The following is a 21,835-nucleotide window of genomic DNA, read 5'->3' on the forward strand; positions in this document are numbered from 1 at the left end:
CCTCGTATTATATGCAGTAGAGCGGGTAGAAACTGGTGCTGGTGCAAGCCGAGCCCTGTTATCAAAGTATGTTCAGGAAGGGCTAGATTCTGCCAACCACACTCCCGCTGAGCGGCAATTTACTCGATAAGTAGCACACAGGGCTACTACTCGGCCTGAGTCGACTGACAGAATATTACAGGCCCTGGTGCGTTGGGATCTCAGTCACCCATCAGCAATTCAAAGCCATTCCCCAAATAACACGCCTGAAGGATGCATCTTCTCTTTCACCGGATGTAGCCCTCAAGAGGGAGCTGCAGATAATCCCGCAGAGACGGGGGCAGGTTGAGTTCGGGGATGGCGGAATGGCACCGCGCTCCCAGGTGCTTTCGCACGGCGCAGCGCGCCAGGTGCTGCAGCTGACGGGGCTGGTTCGTCATCTGGAGAGCAGAGTCGTAAAACGTCTTGTGCTCCTGCCGAGACGGAAGGAGGATTAAACGAGGCTCCGTCTATCACAGGGCTCAGCAGTGAGTACAGGGGCAAGGAGAGGCAGGTCTCCTACCCAGAAGCCCCTCACTTTATTAGGTCCACCATCATACATGCAGTAAAGGCTGGAAATGAGACAGTTTCTAGTCATCAGAGGGAGGTTCTGGAGCAGCCTCCAAGGTGTGTGTGTGTGTGGGGGGGAAACAACCGAACTCACTTTAAGATGGAACTGGACAAACTTATGAATGGGATGATATGATGGGTGGCCTTCGACAGCAGGGGCCTGGACTCGATGAGCCGGGAGGTCCCTTCCACACTTATATCCCAGTCCTCTCTAGAACCAGGAGGACCAAGAACTCTATGGGCGTTAACTCCACACCTCCTGTTCATTGGCTGGGGAGAGGTTCCAAAGATCTCACCCGTACCGAGCTGTGTTTGGGAGCCACTGATCTAGTCCCCTTGGCCAATGCGGGATTGCAGCCGAGAGGGGATTTCTTTATCTGGACCAGTTTTAAAAGTCCCAAGCTATGGAGATGGTCCCGCAGCCACAGATCTCACTGTCTGGTCCCCACAGGCGAGTTGCCCAAAGACCCAAATTCTCACGGTTACGCAGAATACGTGCCACTAGGATGGCTAATGTGTCGCCTGCTGCCCCAAGCAGACTGAGCATCTGGCTGCATATTAGGCAGCAGTATAAAACCCTCTGTCCCCAGCAGGTACCTCCAGGGCAGCCGCTTGCCCTGCTGCAGCTCCCGATGCACCTGATCTGGGGGCCAAGCCACCATTCAGCCTCCAGATCCAAGCAGGCTGCCCCTCTCCCCTGCTCCGTATCAGCTCCGCCTGGCGCCAAGCGGGCTGCGCGCTGGACGTACCTGCCACATCTCCGGAGGCACCACTTCCACCCAGGAATCGCAGGATGGGATCCGGTCGTAGGAGTTCAGCACGACTTCCAGGGCACGGGGGGCCAAGGAGCAGAACTTCAGCATCTGAGAGCCAGGCGGGAGAGAGCAAAGGACAAGGGTGAACTGGCCAGGAGGGAGGAGAGAAATACGAGGAGGGCGAGAGTGCCAGCGAAGCTAGAGGGAGCCTGAGACCATAGCACAGTGATGTGGGCCCCTCAGCAGGAAGTCCCAGCGCTCTAGGGCTGTGACAGGGTCAGATCCTAGCAAGGGAGGACTCAACTCTCCCTCCTTGCATGCAGACGCAAAGCTTACCCCGTGCACATGTTTCAGAAGGGACTTAAACTCCCATTGCACTGAGTGAAGTTCACCCTACGCTGCTGTACTGCATGGCTGCATTTATACTGTGCCGCCCTGTCGGGCTATAGTTTGCAAAGGGGTTTGGGATCCTATCGGAAGGCTGTAGGTGCTCTGGGAATTGTCGGTGGCCTGTCTGCTCCAGTATCCCGCCTCTGATGGCTGGTTCCAGATACTTCAGAGGAAGATGCAAGAAGGGCATGAATAGTACTGCTATAGATGTTAGTTTCTTCCTCACCCAACAGTTAGTGGCTGGTTTGTGCCCTGAAGCATGAGCATGAACTCTTCTCCCTGGCACAAAGGGAGCCTCATACAGAATCAGGGAGGCAGAGGTAAAAAAAGACCTGTTAGCCCTCATCATCAGAGCAACCACGGGTGGCAGGTGGGGAGGAGAGGTGGAATTAAGGGAGATGCATTTCACCCCCACCTCCCCCGGCTTTTACTCTTCTCTTGATGTCACCCTCAGCCAACTAGACAATGTGACTTGTTTCTCCCCGAGGAGTTCAATGCACCTCAAACATTACCTGAGCCTCACAATTCTGAGGAGTGAGAAATGGGGAAACTGAGGCACAGAGCCTCCTACATGACTTGCCAAGGTCACACAGGGAGTCTGTGGCAAAGCAGGGGACAGAACCCAGGAGTCCCGACTCCCAGGCCTTCCACTCCTTCAATCACAAGGCCTCACTCCCTCCTCCGAGCGCTGGGGAACAGAACCCAGGAGCCCTGCTCTAACCATTAAACTCCACTCCCGCCTTCCCTCAGGAGTCCTGACTGCCAGGCAGTGATTTAGCCCATTTCCCTCCCTCACCTTGGGGTTGATGGCGGCCGCCCCGTGGTCCAGTAAGGTGGCGATGATGCTCTCGGGCTGCCCGTCCAGGTACTCCTCCACCGCCTGCAGGGCGCAGTCCATGGGCGTGTAGCCGGCGCAGTTGCGGACGTTCACGGCAGCCCCGTGCCGGAGCAGCAGCGCCACCAGGCGGGGGTGGCAGTTGCTGCAGGCGTTGTGGAGCGGGGTGTGGTTCTTCCTGCCGGCCGTCCTGGCGTCGGCCCCGCACTCCAGCAGCCGCTTGGCCACCCTGTAGTAGCGCTCGGCCTCAGCGGGCTTGTCGGCGCTGGCGCAGGCGGCGTTGAGGGCTGTCTCCCCTTCCTGGTTCCGGTGGGCGAGGGCGGCCCCGTAGCACAGGTAGAGCTGCACGTGCGCTTCCAGGCCGTGCTCGGCGGCCACGTGCAGCGGGGTCGTCCGCCTGTCCCTGGTGCTCAGGTTCACCAGGGCCCCGTGCTCTAGCAGCAGCTCGGCGCACCTGCAACACACACAGCCAGGCTCACCCTTCCCCAGCCCCCACCTCCGCTGCTCCGGGGTGCTTCAGCCTCCGTGCCGAGCCCTGGGGGGACTGCCGGGGGTCCCTCTCTCCCTCTCCCCAGAACTGCAGCTGCAGCGTTTCTTCCCTTCCCACGCTGGGTTCAGGTCCCGCTGCCGGGGCACGGTGTGAACCGGTGCCACTCCCAGGATGACTTGGGGCTTTGATCTGTCTGGGGGCAGGGAGCTGCCTGGAGCCAAGCTCCATGGGAAGGTCGGGCTCCACTGGGCTGTCTATGGGGTGGCTCATGGCTTCAGCACTAAGTCCTTGTCCCTTGCAGAGGGTGACTGGCAGGCAGCACTGCTGCAGGGCAAGCTCAGCCCACCACCCCCAGCAGGGAGCATGCGGTCCCCCATGCTCAGGCCAGAGCCCCCTGGGGCTGTTCCATGCAGACTGGGGCCCGGCCCAGGCTCGCGCTGCCTCCATCCACCAGCCCCTAGCTCCTGCCACAAATAGCCCAGTTCCGGGGACACTCTTCGCTTCCCCACGACTCCCGTGCAACTCGCAGGGCACAGGGATTTGGGGCACACCTGGACCTGGCAATCACAGGCTCGGCAGCGGGGCCCCCGCTCTGCTTGGATCGATCTGGCTGGCTGGGAGCACGAGCCTTCCTCGCGACCACCCGCTCGCCCATCAGGCAGGGGCCGGAGCGTCTTGTGCCGCCGGCCGCTCCCAGGGGCCGCGTCAGGACTCTGGAGATCCAGCATCCTCGGGGCAGGGCGGGGAGCAGCAGGCAGATTCCCTGGGGCAGCACACACAGCCCGGGCAGCTCTCTGCCAGTCACACCACGGGCCTCCATCCTGCGCCAGAGGGAGCTCTCCTAGGGGGCTGTGACAGGCTCCGCTTACCCCGCACTAGCCCAGACAGGGGTAAGCCCCAGGTATTGACAGCGGAAGTCCCGCCCCCCCGGCAAGACTGGGCATGCTCCAAGCGCTCTAGCAGTATAAAGGGAGGGAGCCCCGCTCATTCTGGGTGGGAGGCTGCAGGGGAAGGACCTGCCTGGGCAGCTCCTGCGGGGGCCAGCCACAGGCTCTGGCTGCGCTGGGAATCGAAGCCGTCCACGGTCTGCCTGCACCCCCGTGCCGACCGGCCCTGCCGAACACAGAGGACCCAGCGCCTCATGGGAGACCCAGTGCAGACTCTGGTAGGAAGCGACCCAGGGAGGGTGACTGAGTGGTACCTCCGGAAGTGCAGCGTGTTTCGGTAGGACCCTCCCTGCTGAGTCAGTGGCAAGCGGCTACACCACTGTTAGGGCCCTGGGTTGGGGCCTGGTGGAGTTGGGTGGGCCCAAGCCCCCCTACCGGGGCAGCCACACCCCAATGCTATAGACTCTGGCTGCTAGGCCACGCTGCCCTGACCCTAGGGGTGTGGACCTTCACAGGGACATTCGGTCTCTGTGGCCCATACAGCCCTCAGCTTCTCTGCTGACCCATCGGGCCAGCTGGGATCCAAGGGTGAGTCGGGCTGGCATGCGCTGCTTGGCTGAGCAGCTGCTTCTTCCTGGAGGCTGCAGCTCACGCTCTGCAAGCTCCGCTTTCATTTAAAAACAAGGCCAAGATTTTCACAAGTCACTAGTGACTATGGGGGGGTTTCCAACTGACACCTGGCAGAGCGTGGATTTTCAGAGGGTATGGTCTGGAAGCCAGGCCCCTGCAAGGGCAGCTCAGAGACCACCCAAAAACTAGAGGTGGCCACGTCATGGGGTCACATCATCACGGCTTTTGGCCCCACACCTCTAGCTCTGACCATTGGGAATAGAATCGTCAAAATAGGAATCGAGGCAGCAGTGTCTGCAGACAGCCTGAAACAATAGCTCAAGGAGGTGTGACCCATCTTGTTAACTCTGAAGACTAGTGACAACTAGTGAAATGAGACCACTTACCTCTTTTGCTACTGATCCAAGATGGGCATAGTGGGACCATCTAAGGTGGAGCCCTGTGTTGGTTTCTCCAGTGTAGGTGGATCTCTGCCTGTGAGCAGAGCTTGGGGGAGTGCCATTTCCCCCCTCCCAAAGTCCAGCTAGTTGGCAAGTCATTGACCTGCCTGCACTATAGATCTGTGGGTTAGGGTAGAAATTGCCCTTCAAGATATACCGCACCCTGCCCCCACCCCCACACTTACCGCAAGGTCTCCGGGGAGGTGCAGAGATGCAGCGGGGCCAGCCCCTCCTCTGACAGCACGTTGGCATTGGCGCCATAGTTCAGGAGCAGCTGGGCGCACTCGGCACGCTGGTGGATGCAGCTGTCATGGAGGGCGGCCTTCCCGCCCACCACGGCGTCGACCTCTGCCCCCTGCAGAATCAGGTGCTTCACGCAGTCCCGATAGCCTCTGGCCGCCGCGATCCGCAAGGGGGACGTGTGCTTCTTCTGAGGGCTCAGGACCCACAGCCCTGCGGGCGGAAGGAGGGCAGGGGAATCTCAAAAAGCCCTGTGCTGCTGTTCCACTCAGTCATTAATCGAGTCTGCCAACCTCGACTCTGACCATAATCCACCCTCCCACCCCCAGGACTTCCTGGAATTCATCTGTGTGACCCTGCCCCAGCAGAGGGCTGGGCGCACACGTGATCTCAGGGTCACAGCGAGGCAGGGGGAAGACGGCAGAGAGAACCGTCAAGAGGCAATGGGGTTTAGGGGCCAGGGTGTCAGGGAACCAGCGCTCTGTTCCTGGCGCGGACGCTGCCCTGCCGGGGCATCTTTGCTAACTCTCTGCCACTGTGTTTTTCTCCTCCCACCACTTATGTGCCTTGGCTATTTAGCCTGCAGATTCTCCAGGACAAGGAGCGACTGACTACATGTATGTACAGCACCTAGCGCACAGACCCACATTGCAGCTGGCGCGTCTAGGTGCTACCGTAATACAAATAAATGAACGACAACTGCACAGCAACTAAGTGGCAGAGCTGGGACTGGAACCCAGGATTTCCGGTGCCCATCCCCTGCTCTCCAGAAGTCACGTGTTCTGGAATGAGCAAGGAACTCAGGAAACCCCAGGGACTTTCACTGAACTCTGCTTGGCTCCTTTCTGCTGCACTTTGAGGAAAGCCCCAAGAACTGACACATCCCTGGGAGCACAAGGTTTCTGGCTCTGTCGCGGGGTGGGGATCATTTCACTAGGGCAGCGGAGGAGAGGAAAGCAGCATTCAGCCCTGGCTTTGTTCCAGCCACAAGCCCGGATCAGAAACCCCACCTACGTACCCAGCTCTGCCGACCACATCAGCTCCTCGCTGACCGTCTCCACGATCACGTTCGCGACAGCCTCGTCTTTGAAGATGTTCTTGATGGTCTGCAGGTCGCCGGTGTACAGGATGTTGTGGACAGCAGGGTCCCGGCAGTACCGGGGACGCCGGGCGGGCTTGGGGAGCAGGGAGCTGCTGGTGGCCGGTGGGAACCTCCTGGTCAGGCATTGCCTCGAGAGAGCCCTCCGCCGATCCTCCCACTCCAGCCGCTCTCTCTGCAGGCGCAGCGCACGCAGGGTGGAGGAAGTGAAGGCAAAGGTCTCCCTAGACATTCTCTTGGCGCCGCGGGATGGGGCTTAGCCAGGGAAGCCTCCTTGCCTCTGAGATGGCCAGCAGATTAGTGTCCCCTGCCACCTCCCTCAGGCTTGTAAATATGGGCATGACCAGAAAACCCCTCCCCTTGTTGATTCAGAAGAGCAAGCCAGGCCATGCTATAAATAGAGGGGATGCTTACCAGGGCGGTCAGCAGCAGAAGTTTGTGCAGGGTCATGTTCTCTCCAGGGCCAGGGGCGTTTGGAGGCATTAACCTGTTGCTGGGTGGCAGGAGTTTAAGCAGAACAAACCTACAGCAGCCCCGGGAGAATTTCCCCAGCCCCTGAGTGGGGAAGCAGGGTTGTCCCTGCATACGCCCCATTGAGCAGGGGGGGCTGAGTCCACAAGGGGGCGGGAAGCACTGCAGACGGCTCACCCCTGCTCCGGGTTGACCGGCGTAGTGCTGGGCAGGGAATGCCGCCTCCCTTTCCTCACGTGGCCACGCTGTGGCCCTCGGCTGCCCGCTGCCAGGTCTCCACATGGCTTTGCATTTAAAACAGTTACCGTGTCGAGTCAGGGCCCGATTCTCAGAGGTGCTGACAAACAGCGGTCATAGGTGGCTGACACTTCTCAGGACCAGCTCTCTGGGACCAGGAGCTGCTCCTTCTCCTAGCTGCACTGTGCTGCCAGCCACGCCCAGGCCAAATTCAGAATAAAAAGACAATGCAGAACACAACCCTCGGACCGGAGAATTTGTACCCTTGATTGCAGACACCTGCAAAGGGGAAGCAGGTCACCTCTGTACAGGCCCAGAGGGGGAACCAGGGACATTGTGAAGTATTTCCTAAAGCCCTTTCAATTCCAGTCCACGAGTGAAGCATGAGCGAGGGTGGGAGGAAAGGAAACCCCCCAAACTGCACCCATCTTCAGATGAGAGAGTTAAATCACAAGCCACGTTTTAACTGGAATCATTGAGGACAGATGGTCTCAACAATTCACCAGCCGTTTTTAACTCGACAGAGCGGGGAACAAAACAAAACAGGGAACTTGCTTGAGGCAACATTAGCTCACCGGTCACTTCCCCCGCCCCCAGCCACACAGGGGAGTCTCCCTATTGCCTGGCCTTCTCTTTGGGGTGCTGGCACTTGATCACGCCAGCCCTGGGCTGCTTTTAACAGGGGTCTGAAGCATCCCTGTAGTTTAAGTTGGGTAAAAACGTACAGTCTGATCCTCAGCTGGTGTATGTCAGCAAGGTGCCAGTGGAGTCATGGGGATTACATTCATTTGCACCAGTTGAGGATCTGGCCCAGGGTTTTATGGAGCTGAAGAGACACAGAAAGGTTCAGGATTTTTAAGATCATTTCCTCGGTAGTTATTTCCTACCCCACAAATAATTTTCTCCCATCACGTGTGTACCCCAGCCCCTGCAGCATCCTGCTAGTGCAGGAGAACAGGGCAGTGAAACGGATTAGACCCAAACAGCAATGCCAGCTCAGCTGCCTCCACAATTCAAGCTGAGCAAAGAAAGAGTTAAAGGCTGGATTTTTTTTTTTTTTTATACCACACAATCCTCTTGGTTTTGAGGAGGGACGGTGCCCCCTGCATCACCTCGATATGGGCTTTGATTTGATATTTTTTAACAACCCGACGGCATCCCCTTAAGGCCAGGGCCTGGGAAGATTTCACAGAAGAACAGAGCTGTCAGATCAGCAGGGTGCCAGGAAGTGAGGTGAACAGAGGGTAAAAGCTTGGCCCTGGCACTCAGGACATGGGGCGAGTGACGCCTGGCTGCCATCCTGATGCCCCGTGGAGAACAACGGTGACCCAGCTGCATTTGATACAAGCCTTTGTCTGTGGGGAGCCGTGGGCTCAACCCTGAAAGCTCCTTTGATTCTCGGTGAATTTGCTGGGAGCTGCAGTCGCCCAATGGTGGGGAGGATCCGGCTTCAATATCGAGAACTCCGTGGTGCTCAGCTGCAGCTCCAGTCCTGTTCTGGGCTGATCCCGCAGTCTTTGCACGCGTCTCTCCCAAGTGAGGGCAACGGGCACGTGGCAGGAGCATGGCCTGGGATTCCTTCACTCCCAAATGCAACCCAGCCAGCTCTGTATTAATACTTTAAAGGAGACATGCTCCAGCTAACAGAAGCCTCCAGAGCTCCCCACACAGCACCATGTGGGAGAGGGATTGCTCAGTGTTTGAGCACTGGCCTGCTAAACCCAGGGTTGTGAGTTCAATCCTTCAGGGGGCCATTTAGGGATCTGGGGCAAAAATCTGTCTGGGGATTAGTCCCGCTTTGGAGCAGGGGGTTGGACTAGATGACCTCCTGAGGTCCCTTCCAACCCTGATATTCTATGTTCTCCTGGCTAGGAGCCAGACTGGCTTTGCATAAAATCAAAGGGGAGGAAAAGAGGGCAGCTGAAGAGAGAGTGTCACACGTGAAAGGTACCGAACACCCATTTAATGCAGGAATCAGATACAGGCAGGGAAAGCCGTGTCACTCGCGGGTTGTGATCAGTCAAAGGCACCAAGCAAAGACTGCCAGGGTGCTGCTGGAAGGGCTCAGAGGGAGCAAGGCAGGAATCATTTCAAGTCAGGGCTGCCAGCGTCGCCCCTGTTCTGTACGGGAGTCCCAGACTATCCGTCAACACGGTCCTGTCGTCACAGCTCCCAGACACACAACAAACTTACCATTCATAAACGTATATAGGATACTTAAGGCACACAAGTCACCTTGCTGTTCAGAGTCCTTGCTCTGCCAGGATTCAGCCCGGGTGCTGCCCCTGGCTGAGTGACCATCCGGCTCCGTGCTGACTGGGGGGTCTTTGGCTCGTTGTAGCTCCAGAGGGGGTCACCGGCTGCTCTCCATGGCAGAAGCCGCAAAGAAGTCCTCTGGCAGTTGTCCTAGGAGCCCATCCAGGTCGTCTGCACAGACAGGAGAAGAACAGGGGCTCAAGTCCATTTCTTCCCCCACTACTTAAAATTTCCCATTTCATCCCCAGGGGCATCCAGACGCTGTCACTGGGGGATTAACCCGTTCACCCCAGGAGTTACACCTCCAAGTGGATGAGCCCACTTCTATGAAAGGATTAAACACACTTGGGAAAGGGAAAACTAAGAGAGGACGTTAAGGGAAAGAGCCATCACATCTTCAATTTTCTTCCAGGATTTCCTATAGATGCCTTCCACGGGTGCCATTGCACGAGGGCCGTGGCTGCCATCTGGCCTAGTCGGTGGGTGGGCCAGATTCTCGAGTGCCTGGCACCCACCACTGGAACCACATTTTCAGGAGAGCTCAGCTTCCACCATACACCCAACAAGCGGAGCTCTTTGGGGAATCTGGCCCATAACATCTGCAGCAGAATCTGCCTTACCCATGTCACAGGCTTCAGCCCCCAGGGGTTCCTCTTGGGAAGGTCTATTGGACCCCGATGTGCTGTCTCCATGGCAGGATGGTTCCGTACGCCAGCTGCTGTTTCCATCCCTCCTGGAGCTCCATGTGCTCCTGGGGTTGGGAGCACCCCTGGAGAGATTTTCTAGTGAGTTCTGCTGGAATTCAGCCGGGCTTTGGACCTACAAAAAGCCAGACCCAAGTGAGATGCTCTGGGCTTTCCTTTTGTTTGCATTCAGCACCAGACCCTCATTTCCTGATGTCTCCCATGGCAGTACATACTCCCCTATGGAACCTCCTTAGTCCCCCAGGTTCCTTCAAAATACCCCCCCTGCAAGGACTGGACATCGGTTCCTCCTGAGTCCATCAGAGCCCCTCCTTCAGCCCCCTAGCCATGCTCACCTTCTTAGCACAGCGCTCCCAAGCGCCTCCAGACCTGGCCAGGTCAGCCTTCGGAAATACCTCACAGAGCACAGGAGACGCCCCCACCTGCCACCAGCACAGCTCTCTGCTCTGCACCGTACCTCTAAGGACACTGGCACCGTCCTGTCTCCCATCTCCCCATGCTCCTGGGGGCTCCCGGTGCTGGACTCCGGCACGTAAATCTTCACCAGGTTGTTGGGAGTCACGTTGAGGTAGTGATTGCGGTGGGACGGGGAGAACACCCCCACCTGCAACCAGAGGGAAAGGCTACTCGCCTGGACCCAGAGTTCTCTGGCCTCTGATATTCCCAGCAGCGCTCCCCGCAAGAGGGAACGGGGAGATGCCATTGGAAGAAGAATCAGCACCTGTATAGTGCTTCACAGACGTCCCTCTTCACCAGCCTCTGTGACAGATGATTGGCAGTGCTGGAGACTGGCCCATACCCAAAGCTGGGCAGCGGGGGATAGATTAATCCCTCTTGGGGCAGCCAGGTGAGTTCAGTCTCTGTGGCCCATTCAGTCACTGGCCTTTGAGGACAACCAGCCCCCGGGGAGAGGGCAAATCTGTGCCAACAGGTCACTGCCTACAGAAGGATTTTAACTGAGGATGGAAGGTCTCCCTCCTTATCCCATTCATCTCGGAGAATGGAGCAGTAAGAGACATCTGGAGCTGGATGCAAATCAATGACCTAGTGGCAGATGAATCTGCGTGCCCCTTATTAAATCCACCCCCCACCAGAACTGGAGCCCTAAAAACATCCCTGTTGCCATAGGGAATCTACCTCCAGGAACAAAACCTACCCACCTGAGTCCTTCAGTACATAACCCTGGCCCTAATCTCCTTTGCCTCAGGTACCTGCTTTAAGAGAAGCACTGAACCGGCCTTCAGGTCGCTCTGTCTCTCCTCCAGCAGCAGGCGGTGCACTGTCCCCTGCATCTCTCCTGCAGACAGGAGGGAGAGAACCCATCAGCAACGTGGGGCAGGTGCAGCCAGACCCACGCGGCTGCCACGGTGCTTTGTGCCATTACGCATGGCAAATCCACCTGCGAGGACGTAGCCAAGAGGGAGTGCTGACCAGCCACGGGGGGGAAATCAGGACAAGGGGGTAAGCTGGAGTGTTACTTCAACACACCTCATCTTGCCATTTCCATCCCAGCTTCCTGGCTCTGACAAAGGAGGAACCCACTGGAGGACACTCCACCAAGATCAATCCTGCACTGGCCCCTGGGAGCTGGGCCCTAGCAGATCACCATGTCTAATGAGTGAATTCTCCTCCACGCAGCGTGGGGAGGCCTGTGAGAGTTCACAGCCAACAGGAGGCCAGAGTCAGACGGTAGAGGGGTCACTGTCACAGCGGGGAGCGGCAAGTCTCATGCTTGAGGGGCAGCAGCTGATTGCTGCAGGAGTCGGAAAGGAAGCAAACCCACCTACATACAGAACTACACAATCCTAGTTGTGGGTGTTTGTGCATCACACAGGCCACTGCTAGAGGCAGGCTACAGAGCCGACGGGCCATTGATCGGGTGAACGGGATGTACCTCACTAGTGTGGTTCAGAAGAGCAGAGGGACCCCGAGGACCATGGGGAAAGCCAGCAGGCAGGCACTACATATATTTTCAGATGGAAAACTAGATCTTTGTAGGAGGAGGACAGCCAGCTATTAGCTGTTGGTTATAGTTCCTTTGCTGGTCAAAAGCCCTGCTCACCTGCCCCAGTGACCCTCAGCCCAAAGGGTTAACCTCTGTCCTTACCGGTAGGATCCTTGAACACGGCACCAGCATCAACGTTGGTGCGCGTCAGTGACTTGATCATCACCGCCATGCTGGGGACCTTGTTCTTCGGGAGCTGCTTCAGCGCTGCCTGCACAGAGGACAGACGGAGAACCACTGTCTATGGCAACTCACCAAAGCAGAGGAAGGGTCACCTTGCGCTGAAAGTCCTGAACTGGGAATTCAGGAGATCAGGGTCCAATTCCAGCCTCTGCCACAGACCCCCTATGTGGTCTTGGGCAAGTCGCTTCCCTTCTCTGTACCCAAATCCCACTGCTATACCACAGGAAGCCCTTTGCGGCAGGGGCTCTCTCACCATTTGCATTGTCAGCACCAGCACAATGGAACCCCAGTCCCCCCTGGCGTCTGCAGGTGCCACTTACACCAATTACTACAATAAATCTCCAAGGACACGGGGAATTCGGGGCTCTAGGTACGATGCTGCACTCTCATGTTACATGTTCTGCCAAAGAGGTGGGCTAGGATCATGGCATCCACCCTGGGGCCCTCCAGGGCAACTGTGCTAAGAACATCGCTGGTATTTGATCATGCAGCTCAGTTCCAAGAACACCCCCCCCCCCCCCTCGGTGAGCTTAAAACAGAAGTGTCTGAACCACACTCATCGCTAAAGGGAGGACACCGCACCACAGATCTGATGTCAGCCAGGAGAGCTCTGAGGCCAGGGCCGGTGCAAGGATGTTTCGCGCCCTAGGCAAAACTTCCACCTTGCGCCCTCCCCGGCCCTGAGGCGCCCCCCTTGTGACAGCTCCCCACTCTCCCCCCAGAGGCACCCCCCCTGCTCCGCACACCAGCACCCCGAGCACGCCGTGGCCGCTTCACTTCTCCCGCCTCCCAGGCTTGTGGCGCCTAAGCTGATTGGTGCCGCAAGCCTGGGAGGTGGGAGAAGTGAAGCAGCCACGGCGTGCTCAGGGAGGAGGCGGGGCAGGGGTGAGCTGGGGAGGGGAGTTCCCTTGCATGCCACCCCCCCCTTTACTTGCTGCAGATGGCCCTCCCTGCGCTCCCCTGCCCCAGCTCCCTCCACCTAAATGCCGCCAGCGGCCGAAGATCTGGCTGCCGCAGTCGCTGCCGAAGAAAATGGCGCCCCCCAGATCCTAGTGCCCTAGGCAACCGCCTAGGTCACCTAAATGGTTGCACCAGCCCTGTCTGAGGCATGTCTGTCCCTTCTCTGCTGCTCCTCAACCTGAGTAGCACAAACGTAGCAGAACAGGGCAGAGAATCTGCCACAGAGGTACTGATTCCAAGAGGGGACAGGGCTGCAAAGGACACAGGTGACCCTCAGGCTGAGAAGCGTGGACACCCCGTATCGAAGCTGATCAGCAGCCTTCAACTCCTATGTGCCATGCTATACCTCCCCTAGAGTGTATGTGTACAAATGAATGGGAGCGTAATGTTACCACCATCTGGTGCATGTGGCTTTTTATAAGCCAGGGTATTTGCAACGTGGCTAGCAGGTGTCTATTTGAATAATAAAGAAACTTCTGCTCACTTCAATCATGGGCTACTTTGATCCTCGGATTAATCTGATCTGGGGCTAAATTATTTTCACCAGCCCCTCTCCTCCCACACAACTTCCACCTCTTAACCCCGACAGCTGTACAGCAGGTAGCACTGAATAATTCAGTCATTGGCTGTAGACATTTCTCGTTGCATTGTAAACAAATGGGCCAAAAATTCTGAAGGAAGAAGCTGAATAAAGGGCCCAGGTACAAGTGACAAGTGCTCCTGCTGGATATACAAAATCCAATTGCTTATTTCAATCAAAGCATTAGCAATGAACTTGGTCAAAGTCAGAGGGAAGCTCAGCAATCCTGTCACAGGCACTTGTGGTTAGCCAAGTGGAATGCTGGGATGCAACTCACCTACCCGCAGGTGCTGAGTTCTGGATGATCATTCACTAGATAGCAGCACCTGTGCCTATTTGAATGTGGTCAATCAAGTATAATCACCTGGTTATAGCAGACACCTGGGTGTATTAGGCACCATGCCAGTGTATGTCTGAGACTTGACTACTGTTTGTAAACTGCTCTGAAGATAAGTGCCGTGTGTGGCTGTCCATATAATAAATTATTTCGTGCATGAGCCTTTAATAACCATTTTGAAGACACTGGTTTGTGCAGGGAGATGATAATTCCCATGGGTCACCGCATCTTAGTGGGAACAGTCCTGGGGCAATGGGATAGTATTTGGTCTTGGGATTCCATACTCTGCAGATGACAGGACCTAGCTCCCTGGAGCAGCAGCAGGGACACTACCATGGTTGTAAAAAGAGGGCTACTGAACATGCTTTTAAGTGAATCACTGCTGAACTGAAGCCAGATTAGTTCTGAGCTCCCGTGGCCAAGGCGTGTGGGCCAGCAGGCTTCTCAACTCCCGCTGCACCAGCTGTTTCACAAAACAGCACCAGCAGTTACTAGTGTCCTGGTGACAACTGGAAACTGCCAGCTAACTGCTGCTTCAGACAAGTTATATCGGGCACATCAGCCCTACGCAGAGGAGACTGTCGCAGGCAGCAGATGCTGGACCCCGTTCTATCTTGTTAGATCTGCACTGCACAGCTGGGGAAGCCAAAACTATCAGAGCCTGGACAAAACCCCGGGGGGAGATGCCAGTGCAGAGGCAACACAGAGGAGCAGAATTAGTCTTACCAGGAAGTAGCCTTCACACCCAGCACAGGCCCCTCCTTACCTTCCTCAGCACCATGGCCACGCTGTATGTCCTGAGGAAACAGGAGGGGTCTCTCTCATCCAACCGCAGCTCGGATTTCATGGCAATCCAGGGGCCTTTTCCAAAGTCCTCTTCTATTGGCTGCTGGGAACTCGGCACTTCCTGGAGTCACAGGATGGATATGGTCACTATTTTCAGAATCAACTTAAAGTTTCTCTTGTACTAGCATCTCTTTGGCTATGCAGAGACAAAGCCTTTGCTCTAAGTAGAGCATTAGGGGAATGAGAGCTGACCCTCACACTGAATCAGTGCTACTCATGAGCGCTATAGGATAACCCTACCTTTTGATTTGGGTCAGGATCCCAGGTCTAGGCTTGGAAGGATTAGATTTATTGATAAATGTCGATTTCACTGAACACACACACACACGCACACACACACACTTCCATCAATAATCAAAAGAGAGAGACAGGCAAAGAGAGAAAAAATGCTGCTTGAGAACTACTCTGAATCCTGTGATTTAGCCTTTTGAATCAGGCTGGTTACAAATGCACTAACAGTAAAAACAGATCTGATTTGTTGATGGAAGGATATTTACTTTCTCAACATCTCATGTCAAAAGATACAATGTGTGTTAATAGCTTGTAACACTAACTTTTTTAATCTCAATGTCTAGTCTCATTAAATGACTCTATGAATCACCTCCCCAGAATTTCCCACAACTTTGAAAATTTAAATAGATAAAAATCTAAAAAATGCTTAAAATAAACATTGCTATTATCAGTCACAATTATTTAAAGAGAGAGATCAAATTCTGCCAACCCTACCTGTATCTGAGGTCTGGTCTACACTTAAGTTAGGTTGACATACCTAAGTGAGTCAAAGGTGTGAAAAATCCAGGTATGCTGAACCTAATCCTGACACAGATGCAGCTATATTGACAAAGGGTGCTTTCGTCGAGGGAGGTGGCATTCCTGCACTGATGGAGAAACCCCTTCCGTCAGTGTAAGGCTGCATCTGCGCTACAGGATTATGCCAGCATCGTTATGGGGTGTAACTAAGGTGCTGTAGTCTCTGTAGTGTAGACATACCAAGTAAGACATTAGCAGCAAACCCAGTTTGCTGGCCCAACATGGCTCAAACGCTCCAATAAGCCCCACAGGGCTCGTGGTTTTATTTACAGTCACTGCAATTGAGCCTAGACACCAGCCAGGACTACGCCCTGAGGAGATGATTCCACAATCGACACAGTTGCTGGTGGGGGTCCGAACGGGACAAAGCACAGGACACTTCCTATGGGAACAATGAATCCTATGTTGCACCCTGCCAGGGGACAGGCGAGATGACCCACTTGTCTGCATTTTCCAATTAAACTTCTATGCTGTTTAATAGAGATGGTGCAGGCCAGAGATCCCTGCTCCAACTCCACCCCTGAACTGTGAGAAAAGTTCTAATCCAGGCCTAAGCAATATCATCTGACATTTCAGGTCTGTCTACCACTCTGGGAAGAGGCCTGGGGTGGATGGACAATGCTCTGCCTCAAGGAGAAAACAAGTGGTCCATTAGCCTCCAGCTGCCGCAAAATGCCTTTGTCACAGGGAAGATTAGCATATCTGCTCTGAGAAGTTCCTAGAAGAAGATGATCTGACTGCAGCAGCTGGGAGCTGAGGAGCGCAGATCACTAAAGCCACAATGCCAAGGGACCAGTACCTGTGGACTATTTGCTGCCCAGATCCATGGACTGTTCTGAAGCTTTTGGGTATCTCTGGCTTTGCTAAGGTGTATTTCAACCAACATCTCACAGGCAAATGAGACCCTGATCAGAAACAGCTTTTGGTACCAGGCCTCATGCTGCTGTTGGGTGCAGCCAGCATGGAACAGCGACACATTTTGGGGGTGCTGTGCCCAATTTTGATGCTGTTTCTGCTAGAGGTGTATGGAGTGGGGGGGGAATAGGGAAAAAGTATTACCTCTGTCCGTAGCTTTGCCAGTGCTCCATGGGCTGGAGTCTGAGGAGTGGAAATCAGGATTTCCTCCAGATTTTTCCCACCATGCTTAGGGAAGAGCAAGAGAGAGAGAGAAGCATCTGTTACTTACAACTACAGCTTCTCAGCTGGATTAGGGATGTGTTCAGGACACTCTCAGAGGCAAGTGCACCTTTTACATCTCTCATAGCATCTTTGAGCTGGGGTCGCAAAGGCAATCCTGCAGAACAAAGAGGTTCTGCTACAAATCTTAGTTAAAGAGTGACAGTCAAGGCTGGACTGGGGTCAAGGGAGAGGCAGTGAGCCTGTCTTCCTAGAAGTAAATAAAGCTTCCCTCCTCCGCCCATTGAGAAAGCAGCTCCAGCACACACAATGAGGACAGTTCTGCTGAATAAGGTGGTGCCATTTTTATAAACACACATCCACTTTTCTGATGACAGCCAAATGTCCAATCCCAAACAAGCACAGCTCTGGGTGCAGACCCAAACAGCCCCCCTCCTGCAGGGGCTTTAACCCAGATGTCACAGTCTCATGCTAATGCACCAGCTCTGGAAAGTGAAAGTGACACAGGCTTGACCCTATGAGGGCTCCCGCTCACGTATCAAATACAAGCAAAACAGCTCTACGCTTCAGTGATCCCAGAGGTAATCTACAATTTGCTATAAAATCGCACAGCAATCTCCCCTTTTCACCCCTATTGATCTACTCACAGGTCACATTTACTGCAGTATAACCCCCTTTATGCTGACCCCTGATTAATCACAGTAAGATAGTGGCCCCCAAAGCAGTGTTCCTATACCCAGTGTTGTCCAGAGGTATCAAATGCCCCTGAAATATTCTGAATGTTGGAGATTCCTAGGGCATGAATTGTTATAGCTAGATACTACCACCCAGATCCTCAAAGGTATTTAGGTAGCGAACGCCTACTGAAATTGAGGGACGTTAAGTACCTAAATATGTCTCAGGATCCGGGCCTACATGGCTATGTAGCTGCCTCTCTGATCACCATGAAGATGGGAGGACGTAGGTAATGCTCCCCATGACCCCACACGCACAAGAAAAATCTAGGGAAGCAATGTTCATGCCTTGCTTGCTCTGGCGCCAGTGGAGTGTGCGGATCACACCTGAAAGGCAACGCACTGATTAGTTCAATCCCTTGGTGTCCCTGTTTGAGTTGCTGTTTCCCATGGAGATCTCAGCCACCTCCTTTGCAATATGTCCTACCTGATGAGGCAGAATCCCTGCAGGTCCTGGGAAGCGGCGAGATTTCACCCGTGACGGGGTCCAGCCAGAAGCCTTGGGAGTCTTGTTGGCTGCCGTGACCAGCTGCACAAGGTGATTGGTGACCACCGGAGACTGCAGGTTCCCAGCAGCAGCAGAGGCTGAGTAGGGAGCTCTTGGGGTGGAAGTCGGTGACTCCACACAAGTCATCAAGCACCGTGGTCCTGCGGGGAGCCTAACAGGTGGCTGCCAACTGCTGCTGGGCCCTCTGGGTGTGGAACAGCCCTGACTGGGCATCTGTGGCGTTGGTGGCCTTGGATTGCCACTCCCTGGGGAGATGAGGCTTGGAGCCTTTCCTGGAGCCACCGAAGGGCTGCTTGCTTTGCTGCCAGGCTGACCCCGAGATGCCTGAAAAGGCCTCCAAGCATGGCACGTGGGAGCGGAGATGGTGCCACAAGACGTGCCTGCAGCAGTGCTGCCTTGTGGGCCTGCATTCCCCAGGGAGGTAGCCGGAGCGACTAGGCTAGCCTGAGAGGAGCAAGAACCTGCTGTGCTCGGCCTCAGCTTCAGTTTCAGAGCAGGGTCGGCCTGCGGGAACGGGGACCGATCCTGCAGTCTGTCTTCCCCCATCGAGATGGCACGAGTCCCCGCGTGCTGCAGAGAGACTGAGCCACCAGGGCTAGGAGTTACCATTGGAGCTCCCACCCGAAGCTTTTTGAAAGCTGTCCCTCCAGGGCTACTCCTGCCCCCTCGGGTGTGCAGGAGGGATATCCCCTCAGCCGCGGCAGGCCCAGGACCTGGCTGCACGCAGGCTGCATCCGCCTGCATGCAGGCTGCCAGGAACAGGTTGTTTTCAAATTCATCATCATGGGGAGCTTCCGGAAGGGGAGGCCGTCGGCTCACAAACTTAAACCCTGCTGCCGAGCTGCAGCTTGGTGTGCGGTTTGAAGTGCGCAGGGCCGGTACTGCCAATGTGGGGGCCACCTGGTTCTTTACAGACTTGAAGCCCACAGCTGGAGGCTCCACAGTCCGATCCGTCAGAGGCCTGAGGCTAGGGGTTTTGCTGGAGGGGCAATCAGCCCCAACTCTCAGTTTGGGAAGGTTCTGCAGCCCAAAGACTGGGGACAGCATGCTGGTACTGGGAAGAGCAGCTAGTGGGGACTCCTGAGCTGGTGCCAGGGGGGTGCCTGGGTCTCTGGGCCCTGAAGAAAAGGGCCTCAAGCATCTTGAATTCACAGGGACCAAATCTGAGAACTGGTTCTCCGCATCCTCCACGGCCGACAGGAAATCCTGCAAAAGCAGACAAGGCCCCACAAAGCTCAAACTGTCTTTACATGGGATGCTCCAGAAACCTCAACTAACCTGCCCCTTTAACTTCAGAGCCCAGTACAGCTACAACGGTCCTAAGAAGACTTGCTCTAGTCAGCCCTGGACCAGGCCCGCATAGCACAGCTGGACACAAGGACCGGCGTAAGCCTGACACAGCGTAGAGACAATGGCAGTTTGCAAGCCTGTTCTCTCTCGCTATATTTAAGTACTTGACACCATTTGAGAGCTGGACACCATTTGAGAGCTGGGAGAGACATTTTGTCAGCATGTCCTTTGATAACTGTTGGTGTCATTAGCAACCGGAGAGGTTTCTTTTAGTTATTTGCTGATCAAGGGTAAATCACAGAATCTACACGGCTGGGGAGACAGGTCCCACCTACACTACGCCTTGCAAGTGAGTCCCCCGACTTAATTATAGGGGTGGCGTAAATAGGGACTGAACTGAACTAGGAGGCAAGATTCCCTGGGCCAGGTCCTCACCCACCGACCCATTAGCAGCCTGCTTCACCAGCGAAGCCAGAATCCTGCTCCGCCCTCGCCTGCCAGTTCTCTCCTGGCCCACCACAGTTCACAAGCATTTCCTCACCTCGTCTTCAAGCTCCCCTTCCACAGCAAACAGCTTCTGCAGCCTGCAAGCCTGGGAGGAGAGGAAAAGAGACCACTGAGTTTGCAAGTACATTCTGCCCAGGCAGCCTCTCTGCCCATTTCTTATGCAGCACCTGAATCGCCAGGTTTCTTTGCTCTGCCGGTACTTTCACTTTGGGGTTTAAGCCCAAAGGGGCCTGTGGCAGGCCAGAGACATGTGTAGATATTTTTTTGCAAGGCAGGGGTTTGTCTCTTCCCAGCCCACGGCGGAAGCGGATTTTCAGGCAAAAGAAAGACTAACAGGGCCTGTCAGGCACAGTTCTGCACCATGCAAGATACAGATGTATTGCAGCCCTGCCAGTGCCACTCAGACCTGGCTTGCAAGACTCCCTGAGAAAAAGCAGGGCCTTCCCCTGGGGGGGGCTCCCCCCAACCCCCCCCCGTGCCTTCCCCTGGGGGGGGGCCGAGGGTAACCAGCTCCCCCCAACCCCCCCCCCCGTGCTTTCCCCTTGGGGGGGGGGGGAGGATAACCAGCTCCCGCCACCCCCCGCCCAAGCCTTACCCGGGGGGGGGGGAACGAGGGTAACCAGCTCCCCCCACCCCATGCCTTCCCCTGGGGGAACGAGGTAACCAGCTCCCCCCAACCCCCGTGCTTCCCCCTGGGGGGGGGCGAGAGTAACCAGCTCCCCCCAACCCCCCCCCGTGCTTCCCCCTGGGGGGGGCCGAGGGTAACCAGCTCCCGGTGGATGCCTCCCCCGGGCGCTCCCACGGCGGGAGGGGGGCCTTGGCCGCCCTGACACCCCCGTGGCCCGGGGGAGGGGCGTTACCATGGCAGCAGCGCAGAGCCCCCGGCGCGGAGGGACCCGAGCGCAGCGAGGCGGCGGACGGGTCCGGTCCGGTCCGGGGACCCCAGGCCTGGGGGCACCTCCCCTTTAAAGGGCGGGGCCGGGCGGCCTGTCTGCCGGGCGGGCGCGAGTCGTTCCGCCGCCTTAAAGGGGAGGTTCCGGGAGCCGGACCCGCGGCCTCCGACCGCTGGGGCGGGGAGAGCAGCCGCCCCGCCCCCATCGTCCGGTCCGTCCGCCGGCCTGTCCGGTCCCCCCGCTCCGCCCACCAGTCTGTCTGCCCCCCATCCCCCACCTGTCCACCCCTCCTCCGTCTGCCCAGCCCCCCACCAGTCTGTCTGCCCCCCATCCCCCACCTGGCCACCCCCTCCGTCTGCCCAGCCCCCACCAGTCTGTCTGCCCCCATCCCCACCTGTCCACCCCCATCTGTCTGCCCAGCCCCACCGGTCTGTCTGCCCCCATCCCCACCTGTCCACCCCCCATCCGTCTGCCCAGCCCCCACCGGTCCGTCTGCCCCATCCCCACCTGTCCACCCCATCTGTCTGCCCACCCCACCAGTCTGTCTGCCCCCACCTGTCCACCCCATCCATCTGACCATCCCCACCAGTCTGTCTGCCCCCATCCCCACCTGTCCACCCCCATCTGTCTGCCCAGCCCCACCAGTCTGCCCCCATCTATCCACCTGTCCACCCCTATCCGTCTGCCCAGCCCCCACCAGTCCGTCTGCCCCCATCCCCACCTGTCCACCCCATCTGTCTGCCCAGCCCCCACCAGTCTGCCCCCATCTATCCACCTGTCCACCCCCATCCGTCTGCCCAGCCCCCACCAGTCCGTCTGCCCCCATCCCATCACCTGTCCACCCCATCCGTCTGCCCATCCCCTCACCAGTCCGTCTGCCCCCATCTATCCACCTGTCCACCCCATCTGTCTGCCCACCCCCACCAGTCCATCTGTCCGGCCATCTATCCACCTGTCCATCCATCTGTTCATCCCCCAGGACCACTACCAGTCCATTTATCCACCTGTCTGTCTGCCTATCCC

The 21,835-nt window shown here is 56.4% G+C and overlaps 2 protein-coding genes across 2 annotated transcripts; both read right to left on the bottom strand.

The window, feature by feature from the left end:
* Positions 1 to 79: 79 nt before the first annotated feature.
* On the bottom strand, positions 80 to 6,633 carry ASB16 (ankyrin repeat and SOCS box containing 16). Its single transcript, XM_039516936.1, has 5 exons — positions 6,274 to 6,633; positions 5,201 to 5,468; positions 2,530 to 3,022; positions 1,338 to 1,451; positions 80 to 452 (listed from the first exon to the last, which is right to left on the bottom strand). Exons 1-5 carry the CDS (start codon positions 6,584 to 6,586, stop codon positions 267 to 269), a joined length of 1,374 nt encoding a protein of 457 aa, XP_039372870.1. The 5' UTR covers positions 6,587 to 6,633; the 3' UTR covers positions 80 to 266.
* Positions 6,634 to 9,003: 2,370 nt separating this feature from the next.
* Positions 9,004 to 20,881, bottom strand: HROB (homologous recombination factor with OB-fold). The gene is made up of 10 exons (XM_039517018.1): positions 20,780 to 20,881; positions 19,954 to 20,004; positions 18,042 to 19,328; positions 16,803 to 16,886; positions 14,854 to 14,994; positions 12,130 to 12,238; positions 11,234 to 11,319; positions 10,480 to 10,626; positions 9,939 to 10,137; positions 9,004 to 9,489 (listed from the first exon to the last, which is right to left on the bottom strand). The coding sequence occupies exons 1-10, from the start codon at positions 20,780 to 20,782 to the stop codon at positions 9,416 to 9,418; spliced, it is 2,181 nt and encodes a 726-aa protein (XP_039372952.1). The 5' UTR covers positions 20,783 to 20,881; the 3' UTR covers positions 9,004 to 9,415.
* Positions 20,882 to 21,835: the final 954 nt, after the last annotated feature.

This window comes from Mauremys reevesii, linkage group 27 (assembly GCF_016161935.1).
Source record: "Mauremys reevesii isolate NIE-2019 linkage group 27, ASM1616193v1, whole genome shotgun sequence".
NCBI lineage: Eukaryota > Metazoa > Chordata > Testudines > Geoemydidae > Mauremys > Mauremys reevesii.

What these genes read in the sequence shown, in the direction of transcription:
- ASB16 (XM_039516936.1), bottom strand. Translation starts at nt 6,586, where the DNA reads ATGTCTAGGGAGACCTTTGCCTTCACTTCCTCCACCCTGCGTGCGCTG. An exon ending in ACCTCCCCGGAGACCTTGCG is followed by an intron (nt 3,023 to 5,200) that starts GTAAGTGTGGGG and finishes TGTGTGTTGCAG; the next exon opens with GTGCGCCGAGCTGCTGCTAG. An exon ending in TGCCTCCGGAGATGTGGCAG is followed by an intron (nt 453 to 1,337) that starts GTACGTCCAGCG and finishes CCGTCTCGGCAG; the next exon opens with GAGCACAAGACGTTTTACGA.
- HROB (XM_039517018.1), bottom strand. An exon ending in TGGCAAAGCTACGGACAGAG is followed by an intron (nt 14,995 to 16,802) that starts GTAATACTTTTT and finishes CTGTGACTCCAG; the next exon opens with GAAGTGCCGAGTTCCCAGCA. An exon ending in CGTGTTCAAGGATCCTACCG is followed by an intron (nt 11,320 to 12,129) that starts GTAAGGACAGAG and finishes TCCTGTCTGCAG; the next exon opens with GAGAGATGCAGGGGACAGTG.